The 13,229-nt window shown below is 42.4% G+C and overlaps 2 protein-coding genes across 5 annotated transcripts in view; one reads left to right on the top strand and one right to left on the bottom strand.

Moving 5' to 3' along the window:
• pde7a (phosphodiesterase 7A) overlaps positions 1-2,541 on the bottom strand; it is an 18,221-nt gene extending 15,680 nt beyond the window's left edge. For all 3 annotated transcript variants that reach the window (XM_079292047.1, XM_079292048.1, XM_079292049.1), the window contains exon 1: positions 1,492-2,541. In XM_079292047.1, the coding sequence (XP_079148173.1) occupies positions 1,492-1,629 (138 nt within the window). In that variant the 5' untranslated portion in view covers positions 1,630-2,541. The remainder of the gene's footprint in view (positions 1-1,491) is intronic.
• The window catches only part of LOC306794125 (tripartite motif-containing protein 55-like), a 16,981-nt gene extending 3,752 nt beyond the window's left edge, over positions 1-13,229 (top strand). The window contains exons 2-9 of one of the 2 annotated variants that reach the window (XM_079292050.1): positions 8,918-9,058; positions 9,597-9,766; positions 10,462-10,639; positions 10,736-10,825; positions 11,388-11,621; positions 11,708-11,730; positions 12,079-12,203; positions 12,306-13,229. In XM_079292050.1, coding sequence (XP_079148176.1) covers positions 8,930-9,058; positions 9,597-9,766; positions 10,462-10,639; positions 10,736-10,825; positions 11,388-11,621; positions 11,708-11,730; positions 12,079-12,203; positions 12,306-12,478 — 1,122 coding nt within the window. In that variant the 5' untranslated portion in view covers positions 8,918-8,929 and the 3' untranslated portion in view covers positions 12,479-13,229. Of the gene's footprint in view, positions 1-8,785; positions 9,059-9,596; positions 9,767-10,461; positions 10,640-10,735; positions 10,826-11,387; positions 11,622-11,707; positions 11,731-12,078; positions 12,204-12,305 lie in introns of those variants that run through there. The other variant, XM_079292051.1, reaches the window with a different exon arrangement.

Here is a 13,229-nt window from a genome sequence, read left to right as displayed (position 1 = left end):
CTGCTGTGTGACTGTATGCATGTTCACCCAATCCACTGTTCACAAATACCTACGTCAGCAGGCCTTTATGTTTCAAAAAACAAAAATGTTTGGAAACATTGTGCAATTTAACAATGCTTCCGCAAAAAGAAATGACGTGCAGGTCATTGTTGTTTCTCACTTAGCACGACAAAGTGCACTGCTCGTTGCAAACGACCTCTTTTTTTTTCCCCCACAACAAAAAGGAGCACAATAACAGCACACCTCACCACCTGCCGATTGAAAATAAACTCCGGCCCACTTTAAAAGATCTACCGGTGAACCCGACCAAGAGACACAACAGCTTTACACTTACAATGGGTGGACAGAAAAGTCTCGTCCAGAACAGCTTATACCCAACATTTCATAACAAGTGCTAATAACCCGGCGGGATAAAGGACCGGTGAAGCCACATTGAGGGCCTTTGATAGCCATGTCTGTGCATTAGTCTTTGAGGGAGCTGCCGGCGATGGTGTGGTAAGGTTCAAAGCGGACACACATGGGTGGTTATGTGGAGCAGCGTCTCGCACAAAGGCCTCATGGAAGGCCCATTGAAGAGGATGCTCGCACAGTCAAAAGACAGTGTCTTAATGCGTGGCTAATGTGTCGGGAGATGCCCCGGCTACGCTGTGGGAGGTTCTGTTCATGACCAACTAGAGCAGGAAGTGATCCAAAGAGATGAGAATACACCCTGCTGCGTACTGAAGCAACAGCGAGGATGTTTTACCGTTTTGTAAACACATTGGGGAACTTGATGTGCAACTTTCCTCTGAGCTAAAAGGTTTGCACAATGTGTGTTACAGTTAGTTAAGCAAGTGTGCCAGTTTCTCTTCGTACAGGAGAGTCAAGCAAAACGTGACTCCACAACATGAAGACATGTTGTTGTGGCCTACCTTTTCTTTCACTGCAGGGCAGAAATAGAAGAGGCTAGGCTTGCCAGAGGCACATTTTTAAGAGTTCGAGAGACTCTGGGAAAGCAGGAAGTTCAAGTATGACTCAATGATTTATGTCAGTGTGACAAGGGCTCTTAATATAAATAACACGAGGCACGTTCCTTCTGACAACTGTAGCAAGTCGCAGGAGTAAACCGGTATACTTTAGGCATCACGCTGCCAGTGTTGGCCAAAGTGGAAGCAAAGAGGGCCTCTATCAGTGGGCAACATACACACATGCAAAGTGGTTTCAGTTTGAGGTGTATTTTAGGTCTAAGAGATAAGAAAGTGTTGTGAGCCTTCTTTGCAAGAGTGTTCACTCTGTGTGTGTGTGTGTGTGTGTGTGTGTGTGTGTGTGTGTGTGTGTGTGTGTGTGTGTCTAGATATCCAACAACCACCTGCAAGATTCCTCTGGATTATTCATGTTTGTTGGAAAAACAAATGTGCTGGTTTAAGGGCCTGTGTGATTCCCAGAGCCACCCCCGCTGTGACTAAATGATTAAAAGAGAGAGAGCGAATAAGGATTTTTTAATATATTTACCTGTGACAGCTGTCTCGGATCAGGAGCCCCGAAGAGAGAAGAGCTGGAGCTGAAACTAATGGCTCCCCTGCGGCTGAGGACATGCTTGGGAACCAGCCTGTCTAGAGGCAAAACCGGCAGCTGATAACATACTTCCATTGAATAGTCAGGGCTGGATCCAGATCGAAAGTATTAAAAAAAATGTTTTAAAAATTGTGAAAAAGATAACAAATGCAATGCGAAAATAGAGAGTGAATTAGAAAATCCCTCAAAGCCAGAAAAAATTGATTTGGATACTGTGGAAACGATCAGCTATCGAGCTGCAAAGTACTTCTGTTCATCAAGAGACTCAAAACTTGTCCAGATCGCCTTCATTGATGCTGCGTCTTCTCTACCTCCACCGCTTCACCTCCTTTGGTGTCATTCTGTTGGGGGGGGGGGGGGGAGAAAAAAAATATCATGCTGCTGTTGCATTTGCTCCTTTTCTTCTCATTTTGCTCAAATCCGGGCCCACGGACGACGAGACCGTCTTGCCATTTTCTGGGTCTTTATGAGAACGCTTCCTCATTTTCAAAGCAGCAAAAAAACACAACGTCCGCTCGTTTGCGTTGCGTGGCGTCCGCGGATCCGCACATCACATCTCCCGAAATGAAAACAAAAGGCACGACCACTTCCAAAAAAAATATGTATATATATAAATATCATCAACAGCTCATGTTGAATGCAACAACCCGGCGGATGAGGTGAGGCGGCTCCAGGATGTGTGAGACCTGGAGGTGGTTTCTCTCATGCGGACTCACGCCGGTGGCGACACATAATGAACATGTAGGGATTCTCCGTCTTGTTGCAGGAGCCGCATGATGAAAGAGCCGTTGTCTTAATTCACCGCCGCTTGACCGTTAAGCACAAAGTGTCTGGCTCAAAGAGGGAAACCCCGATGTGCATCCCGTCCACGGAGATTCCGGCGACTTTAAAGCAAACGTAACGGCACGTGACGCAAAACTAGCAACAAAAAGACGACAAAATGAACGCGCTAAATGGTGTTTGCGTCCCTATAACTGCCCACCTATCGTCCTAAACATTAGCCTGCTGTATGGTTTTAAAGCACACACCACCTGCCAGAGATGGTGCTGTTGGAGCGAGCAAAAAAAACCGCCCTTGTCTCAAATCAACCAATGGCGTCAAGGCTGATTCTATAACCTCGTCGCTGATTGGACAAAGGTGCTCGAGCCGTATAAACCGATGCATATGATTGGCTGTGCGGCCAGGGCGATCCCAAGACCGACACGAGCAGTCGTTTTGCAGACGGCGTGGACTTTCTCAAGGGTATTCCTCCACAACGGGGCTTGCCCTGCAGCGGTCCACATCATTGCCTGTGATTACCTTCCTCTCGTGACTCATACTCTCGGGAGCTGAGACACACCGGGAGTTTGAAATACTAGCCGAGGAAACACATCAAAATGTTGCAGCTCTGTAAAGGCTGAAAGCAATTTGCTCCATATGAAAACTCAAGACGTGCTGATTGCATTGAAAAGCAGTACTCTGTGTACTTATTCTATTGACTGGCTGCATTATTTAGGTTTATCTGTCTGCACCAAATGCCCGTTAGATAATGGACCATTGTTTTCTTTTTTGTTTTTTATTATTTTTGCATGGTAAGCTTTTGCTGACCCAATGTATCAAATCATTCCACGAGAAAGAAAACAAACACACACAGCACTAACAGACCATAACATGAACATTTTCACTGGAGGTTTCTGTGCCATGCACATGTGCTGGTGGGGGGGACAATAGACGTGCCATGCCAACAGTCAGGCCCAGTGCCAATGGAGGCGTAATCCCCCTCCCCTCCCCATTTCCACGGGTCTGAAAGCAGTTCCCCCACAATCGTACCCCCCACAAAGAGGTCCTGCATCTTTTACAGGCAACTAAGGCAACACTGCAAAACACAACATCGAATGTGTCGTAGACAGCAGCAGGAGTGGAGAGAGGAAGAGAATAAGCAACTCGAGTGGAGGTGCACTGTGACCTGACCTCAGTTGTATTTAAAGTGAGATGCTTGTTTTTGAAACTACGAAAGGGACACTTACGAAACTAGCTGTTTTAATGAGTATGAGTAACAGCCAGAATGTATTTCCCACACAAACCCTGCCAAAGTAGTGGAAATCTTTTTCAGAGAATGTGTTTTATATATAGGCATCGGCATATGCATACTTCTAATCAATTACTATTCACTCTGGATGGCGTAATGCCCTGTGGCTATAAGAATACACACTAAAATCATTTAATTTGATCTTAACTGCTACTTTTCCTGAAGTGTTCGTGTAAACGACTAACAAGTCACATCTTGATTTTCATTTGCAGCAAACAGAAGGGAAGGTCAACCACACATGGGCGGTTCTGTTTTTTTGGTTGCATTCAGTTTACAAACCTGTTGCTGCCAGACAACTCGGAAGCTGTTTGATGTGGCATTGGACTGTGTCAATGACACGTCGTGTGTGTGTGTGTGTGTGTGTGTGTGTGTGTGTGTGTGTGTGTGTGTGTGTGTGTGTGTGTGTGTGTGTGTGTGTGTGTGTAACGCACAGGACAGCGCATATCTTACACTCACTCAAGTGTATGTGGGGGGGAAGGACTTTCTGTTCATTCATTTCTTCCACAGACCTTTTTTTTATTGTCACATTCACACATGCACGCAAACTATAACTGTGTTGAACTGTGTATCCTCGGCCTCGGGAGCTTTAGTAAGCTGGGTGAACTGCACACCTGCTGATTCCCTTTGAGGTCACAGGTATCTGCTTGTGAGGCTTCACTCCGCCTGACTATTGTTTTACTGAGAGCTCTCTGGAGACAAATTGCAAATCCGCCATGCTGTCCCTAATTGATTTACCTGTTACCCTCTGACAACACTGTGAGTGTCACAGGAGTCATTATCTATTGCTTAATTGCCCACACAGCAGTTTGAAGCCCGTAGTGGTCTTTGACATATATATATATATATATATGTGCATTTGTAAACAAGCACACCGACACACAAATATTGCTGATGTTTTAAAATGCCATATTTGATGGAACTGCACATCTTATGTTTCCCGTAACCAATTCATTACATTTTCATCACAATTCACGATATATATGCCCCTGTTATCATACTCATATTAAAATGGATTGCTATAACCCTCAGATTGAATACTATGAAACAAACAGCATATTTAGACGATATATTAGATGCCATTACAAACACCTAGAAATATGTTGTGTGGATTTGAAGCCACCTTGTGGTGAAAAGGAGCACCTACAATGACAGCGTGCTTTTAGGATCAAACATTAATGAAAGACATTGAGGTTAATTAGGGTATATCCCAACTCTACTTTAAAGAAGTAGGCTTCTTGGTTTGTAATCAGAGGGTATTAACTGTGTAGTCAAACTGATATTAGCTTTGTATTCTCCAATATAGTGACAACTGCTCTCTATAATACCTGACAAACCTTGTGCAATAACACTTACAGTTTGCATTTCCGGACTTGAATAATGTGCAATGGGGGGAAAGGATGTAGTGTAAAATGTCCAGAAGTGCTAAACCTAATGACTCCCAGATAACATCAACGTGTGACAGCTTCATTTCTTATTCATGTTTCGCTGAAGTGACAAATCTCCTGTTCTATCCACAAACAAAGGGAAATTAATCCTAACAACTAAATGCAACAGCCTAACCACAAGTACAATGTAAGCCCATAATGGGATGTGAGACAAATAAACAAGTGAAATGTTTGTATTTTGTCCTCCTAGACTTTGAAATCTGGGATGTGCTACCTTTTTTTGGGGGTTTAGCACTCCACCGTGTATCACATCATTGAAGCACAACCTTCTTTTCCAGGTGACGACTGCAGTGTCGAGTGGACATAGCCTGTCCTCTTCCTACCACTAGATAGCACTCTTTTACTGTATTAAGGGCCAGTGGGCTTTACTACCACAGCTCCTCAGCACAAACTACAGTATAATACTTTTTATCAGCATTAACATTCAGATTGTTTATTCATTGGCATTATTGTCGTTGTTTTTTAAATATGGCTCGAAAAAAAAATAATAGTGATAGCAGCAACAACAACATAATCTAAACTCTCAAAGAGTGATGTACTGTAATTAAAAAGTTGACACGACAGTTTTGGTGTCTTTGGTGAATATTTATCATTTAATTTAGTTTCTAAGATTTGAATGCTTACTTAAATGAGTAATCCCAGAGGGTGGATGTTCTGTCAGATTATTTGTGGTATACCCAATTTACAGAACCACACCAACTGTAAGAATGTCTTGCTTGATTCACACTATCTCTGTATTTCTAAGTCTCTCTATCGTCTCCTCTTAGGGTGTCAGCCACAAGCTAAAAGAAAAGAATCGAAGTAACTTCAGAGATCCATGAGAGTAAACGTGCAAGGACTCATAATGTCTACTCATCATCTTTACTGTACCCTCAATGGAACCTGTGCAATGCAGGCAGACTTGTGGTGTGTGAACAGCCAGCTGCTGGATGTTGTGAAATCACCCTGGTTCACTGCACTTTGAATTCTAAGAGGAGACAATGTGGACTACACTACTTATGGTGCAGAGGGTGTGAGGTTAAAACCGGGCGGAGAGAAGCACTCGAATGCTGAGCGCATATTAGACCATGAGCTGCAGCATTCCGTTTATCATGCATATCCACTATGTGTGACCATACTTATATTTGCAGTGTCTTATCCATACTAAACTGCCTCATTGTGATTATAGTAGTAAAACAAGTCTGTATATTGTCATTTAAATGTGTATTATTATTTAGTATTCCAGATATATTTGTAAACTGTCCATAATCCTTACAAACTATTTCACCTATGAATTAGCCAACTTTACTTTTTCAATATAATGAATAATATAAGAAATGGCAATTATGATAACAACAGTGGTGCCTGCTTACATTTATTTTAGATACTTTTTTACCTTACTTTATAATTATCTTCACTTATTTATTTGTGACAATCCCAAGAAATTCAACATTGACGTACTGATAATTTACAATGACTAGGTATTTTCCACAGGATTGCATTTACAGCAAGGTGACAGTATTTTTAGTTACTTCAAATATGTTGATACTTTTTATTACCCCAAGGGATGTTTTGAGGTTCCAAATATCATTTCACTCTGTCTTTTAAGGACAAATATGAAAAATAGACCACATTATCTGAGAATGCTTCCAAAGACCTTTTAAATCACAGGCAACAACCGTTTACCATCTGTATGAATACAATATGACTCCCACCTAACTGAAATATTCAACAGAACAGATGGCACCCTTTGCGCTGCACCCTATTCTGGTCCCATGTACACTTTTTAATCTTGCTTGTGAGCTTGACCTTTATGTGTGTGGTCGTGTGTGAGCGCAGGTGTGTATTTTGTGACTTTGGGAGTACCTGCAGACCCTTTACCTATATAATCAAAACACCATGTACCACCACTGAGCAAAGCAGAGGAACAGGAGAGTAGCACGGAGCTCTTTAAACTGGCAGCTTCTGTCTGGCTTTCACATTTCACCGAAGCAATCTTCATGCTGCTCTTAATTTTTCAATCTTCAATCTTTATTGCACTTTTACCGACATCAGTCGGACAGTAATGGCTTAAAAATTATGAATTCATGTCAATCACAAAGACATAAAAGAACATCTTCTTATATACATATATATATATATATATACATATACATATACATACATATACATACATATATAAACATACATATATATACGTATATATGTACATATATATAGGGGTAAAAGAATCTCCTTCGAGCCGGATTCGAACCAGCGACCTAAGGATTACTATGTAGCCACTACAGTCCTCCGCTCTACCAACTGAGCTATCGAAGGGATATGCCACTTTGTAGATATTTGGATATAAAATATTGGTATATATATTTGATTAATAGTTCCATTTTGTGTATATGCAAGTATGAATAAATAAATAGATACATGCATAAATAAATGTGTAAATACAGAAATGAATACATAAAAGAATAAATAAATGCTGAAATAAATACAGAAATATTTAAATCCTGAAATAAATTAATAAAAGTTGGTACCTAAACAGGACATCCATAAATAAATCAATTTCTACATTTCTGTATTCCTTCATTTATTTATTTTTGTATTTATTTAAGCATTTATTTATTTATTCCTTTATTTATTCATACATTTATTAATGCATTTATTTATTTGTACTTAAGTCATATTCTGTCCGATTTGTATGCTCAGTCGGAATTACTTCGATTAGTCTGAAAGAGTTGCTGGACTTGTGTGTTGTTTGGCCAAATCATAAATGTTACGGGGTACTGCTCCACCATTGCCTTCAAGGGGAATTAGCTCAGATGGTAGAGCGCTCGCTTAGCATGCGAGAAGTAGCGGGATCGATGCCCGCATTCTCCAAAGGTGCTTTTTTCTTGAGACATTTTATTCGTTTTCACGAATAAAAATTTAAATGGGCACTCAAATATTTAAATTTAAATGGGCACACAAATATTTAAATTTAAATGAACACTCAAATATTCTTGGGTGAGGTTGCTTTACATTGATTTAAAACTACTAATTTTACAGAAGACACAATTATTTAATGCTGTGAAAAAATAAAGTTCCCTTCCTGTAACTAACGTTAGGAAACCAACGTTTTAAGTTAGGTAACCTACCTTTTGATGGATATGAACATTGTCCCTTTGGTGCATAAAGTTGCTGCTTCGACACGTTATGCTAAAACTTTAGCATGAACATCAGGCTAACATTTACCAGGGTAAACATTTTGTCATACTTACTTATATAGCACAGATATAACTTCATCTGTTCATCTAACGTTGTTGTTTATATGATATATTATAATATTGTGTTATGATAACTAATGCATTGATACATCATTACAATCATCTTTTATAAGCTCAGGGACAATCGGCAAAAATATACATTTAATTGTTAGGAGCATGTTGGTGATACTGCATTTTACGTAAACCCACGTATTCATGGTAGCCTGGAAATTCGTTTTTATCAGCTATTTAATAACTGATTTCTAGATGTGATGTAAGGCCTCTACCTCCTTTAAACCCTCTAACATACACTGCACAGACCTCTGATAACAGTGTGGAGGATGCATGTTAGTGAGTTTGGTCGGCAGCTGTTCAGTACTGCCCCTGCTCAGTTTCAAATATGGGCAAGGTAAAAATGGCAACCTTTGACGTGACAGCGGTAGCTGCTAAAAACAGAACTGACACCAGCTAGATAGGAGCCCACACTCGCCAGGACAAGAGCAGCAGGCCTTCGCTCTAGCCTGACTCGGGCCAACAGAAGACAGCTTAAAGAAACTGATTTTTGTTCCTCGCGTTACCAACTTGTGTGATCTTATCTTATCTTATCTTGTCGTTTAATCTCCTGCTAAAAGCGCTCGTCAAAAATGGATACCATGGATAACCTGGAGAAACAGCTGATTTGTCCTATATGCCTGGAGATGTTTACAAAGCCTGTGGTTATCCTGCCCTGCCAGCACAACCTCTGCAGAAAATGTGCCAACGATGTTTTCCAGGTAAGCGACTGAAGAAAATGCCACAGATCCGTTTAGATAGTTTTAACATTGTGGGGAAAGTATTTCTAAACTTGAGGAGCACTGCTTCAGCTTTATATAAGCCTATCAAACTAACTTTGGATGAACTTCCCCTTCATTCAAGGCCAAACCAGTATAACTGTTTGGGCAACAAAGAGTACGTGCTTATAATATGCTCCGATAAATGGAGAGTATTTCAGGCAGAAAATATTTGTGTCACAACTGATCACAATTGAACAAGTAAGGCTGTGTTTACAGACAGTACGGATATAATTAATCATTACCAGCATCAGAAAACATTGGAAGCTTAGGACATTTGAGATTTAGTTGTTGTCAGGAGTTGGTCCCTTCATTTAAACACATGTGAACCGGTTTGGGAGTGATTGCTGTTTCACTGGATTCACATTTCATAACTATTGAGTGAAATAGTCTCATACGTTGTTGCAAATGAGGTTGATTTATCAGTTAAAACCGTGTCCCATTATACTCAACATGAGGTTTGAACTTTGCTTGTTTACAGGCCTCAAACCCATACCTTCCAACAAGAGGCGGCTCACTGACGTCCGGTGGCCGCTTCCGGTGCCCGTCCTGCAGACACGAGGTGGTTCTGGACAGGCACGGTGTTTACGGGCTGCAGAGGAACCTGCTGGTTGAGAACATCATTGACATGTTCAAACAGGAGTCCAGCAGGTGAAACAGACCAGATACACAGACGTGCTCTGTTCAGGTTCTCTTGACAGAAGACAAAATCGAAGTCAATGGCGGTCGCTTTACTGCGGTTTCACCTTCGGAGTTCGGAGAAAAGCTTTGTTTGTCAGGCAAAGGGCCGTGAAAAGATGATAGTAAAAGAGAGCTAGGATGAACTGGTGGTGCGATGGCATGAAGCTTCTGAGTCAGAGAGCTGGAGGATGACAGGTTGCTGGTTTTAGTCATCCATCCACACAGATGATTTCCTTGATCTGAGTATAGTTGGCTGTCGGCCTTTCTGACATAAGATCCACAACACTCAACAACCTCATACTGGATCAAGATTTTGTGGCATTATCGTAAGTTTTACAGATCATTTTACTGATATTTTGATTTGTTTTTATGGGGTAAATTGACCTGAGAATGTGAGTATGAGTTATACAGGAAAGATAGACATCCATAGAAACATAACGGTACACAAGTGAACCCACACCTGTGTTCCACACAGTGTAATAGCGGTGTATTGATCACAGTGCTGACAGGCAATGTGCACGGCAAGGCCGCGCTGATGGATCGTCAATAAGCTACCGAGATGTGTACCTGTGACATTATCAAACTGACATTACATGTCACATCAGTATGCACTGAAATGTGCGGCCTGACAGGAAGATGATACTGTTTCCTTTAAACCTCAACAGCACCAAGCCAGCGCCGGAGAGAAAGGAGGAAATGCCCATGTGTGATGTTCACGAAGAAGAAAAGATCAACATTTACTGTGTGACCCACGGTGTGCCCACGTGCTCCATGTGTAAGGTATTCGGAGCTCACAAAGACTGTGAGGTGGCGCCCATCACCAGCATCTACCAGTCAAAGAAGGTGAGGCCTGAGATACTCAATACTATCTGTCATGAGAGTATCAGAAATATTGAAAGTTTACCCTGCGACGTCCTTGCCCCCCTCCCCCATACGGAGCTGAGTGACGGGATTGCCATGGTGGTTGGTAACAACGACAGGATGCAAGGCATCATCAGTCAGCTGGAGGAGGCCTGTCGTGCCATAGAGGTCGGTGTCCAACCGGCCGCTCACTCACGCAGCAAGCCTCGCTCTGTGCACACGCTAATGCACCTGCACCGACCTGCACAGACGCACAAACAGACGTGTCCACTCTGTCTGCTTTTGTCTGAGATGTGGGCGGAGAGGGAAGAAATTTATGTTTTGGTGCCTCGGTCTGTCTTACACTCTCTTTTCCACATTTTCTTCGACATGCACTTAGCGAGTGCACTTTACTCTGCCTCTATGGCCCATTAACATTAGAAATGAGCAGTGTAAATTGACATGGGGGGAGGGGGCTGACAGACAGCTTTCCTATAGTTCACGTGCCGCAGTTGGACATATTTGGGAGGAAGTCCAGTCCCCCATGTGTCACCCTCAGTGGTGTCACTCAGGATGAATAAGCAGAATGAAGATAGTACACAAGAAGCAACAACTATGACTGACTTTTCTGAATATTCTTAACTCTGTTGTGCCCTAGAGTAGCATTTACATACATTTTCTCCCCCATAAGACTGCGATGAATGACTCATATGAATGTGTCTTCTTCTGTCTCGTGCTGGTGGATGTGTAGGAGAACGGTCGGAGGCAGAAGACGCTGGTGTGTGAGAGGTTTGACCAGCTCTACTCCATCCTGGAGGGGAAGAAGAGAGAGATGGGTCAGAAGGTGACCGTGGAACAGGACGAGAAGGTGAACTATATCCGGGGCCTGACCAGGAAGTATGGAGACCATCTGGAGGAGAGCTGTAAGATGGTGGAGTTGGGCATCCAGACTATGGAGGAGCCGGAAATGGCTTTATTTCTACAGGTCAGAGTCAACACCAAAAAAAAATGGGAACATTTATCAATATTTGATCATATTTAGGTTTTTTTTCTCTCTTCTGTCTCTTTCAGAACACAAAGCCTCTCCTCAAAAAGTGAGTCTTTGTGCATCTCAGAATACACCGACAATAGGGGAAATACAGTATAGCATGTAACAACATATTGACAATTTAAGATTATAATCCTGTTCTTGTGACTGATTCACCAAATATACATCTGCAGCTAAACCCCCAAACCTAGAGCAGCGAGGTCACACCTGCTGTCGAGGAGCTGTCGACAGTATTTCTGCGAAATGCTGCAAATCAGTTATCTTTAGCTGGGGCGTCCCGAAATAACTCTCGGAACGTGCTAAACATTACAGATTGATTATTTATAACAAGTGTGACATTGACTGTCTGTTTTTTTCACCATGAATAATGCACATTGCAACCTTTTGCTCTCAGGCTTGCGGACGCGTCCAGTACAGCACACTTGGACAAAGTTGAGCGTGGCTATGAGAATATGGATCATTACACCGCCGACTTCAAGAAGGAGGGCCTGGCCCTGCGGGGCCTCGACTTCCTCCAAGGTGGACAGGCAGAGTTGGCGGTGGCAGCAGTTGGCATGCTTACAGCGCCGGCTTGTAGTAATCTGACTTTTTGTTGTTTTGTTGCTATATTCTCTTCTGCAGATGATGAAGACGAGGACGAAGAGGACGAGGACGGAGAAGCAGTCACGGAGGAAGGCGAGGGGGCCCAGACTGTTTCGGGAGGCAGTGCTGTCACAGCCGCCTCCGTCCAACCTTCTGCCCCGCAGCAGAGTAACTCTTCCCCAAGCGCAGCCAAGAGCGCTGCCTCCTCCTAGCTGTCAGCCGCCGGCCCCGAAAAACACCGAATCCGGGAGCGACGATACGCTTTTTTTTTTTTGCTCCTAGATGTTGATTTCAGGTCAGTTGTGATACTTTCCCCCCCAGATTGGGGAACACGAGACAGATTTAGATCTGCGCCGAAGGGAAACTCTGAGTTGCCGAGGTCGATCTAAAGGAAGAGACAGAAGTTTCAATTCCCTTCTCTCTGTCTAATACTGAGATTATGTCGGCGTGCATCACTGCATGCTGACTGTATTTTACATGTTTTTTGTCTGGTTAAGCACACATTTTGGCTCCTTCTTGCTTTTTTTTTACATACTGAATGACAAGCAGGCTGTGAGGTGGTTATTTCCAGAATTCATACATTTTCGTTATGGAGCTGACCTTTTGGGATTCACTGCTTAAACTAATTAGCGAGCATGACAAGAGGGCCTCGGGTTTCCCTCCCGGTCGAACGCTTTTTTTTTTATGACTGGTATAACTTTATGAGTAGCAGAATATATAACTCTCACCGTGACATTTCAGTCGTTACTATGTGTCGTATGCTTTATTGTATAACCCAGGTATACTTTCCTACATGGACAAAACATCACATTTTGACATGTAACAGTGTATTATATATCATTAAAACTGAACTCTACAAACGCCTGAAGTGTTGCTCAAATGTTGGATGAACAAAAATACAACTGTACCATGTATCCCTGTACTTCATGCCTCCCCCTGGACTGAATTACAAATGACATTTGT

Source organism: Melanostigma gelatinosum (genome assembly GCF_949748355.1).
Source record: "Melanostigma gelatinosum genome assembly, chromosome: 20".
NCBI lineage: Eukaryota > Metazoa > Chordata > Actinopteri > Perciformes > Zoarcidae > Melanostigma > Melanostigma gelatinosum.
This window is presented reverse-complemented; position numbering and strand designations above follow the sequence as displayed.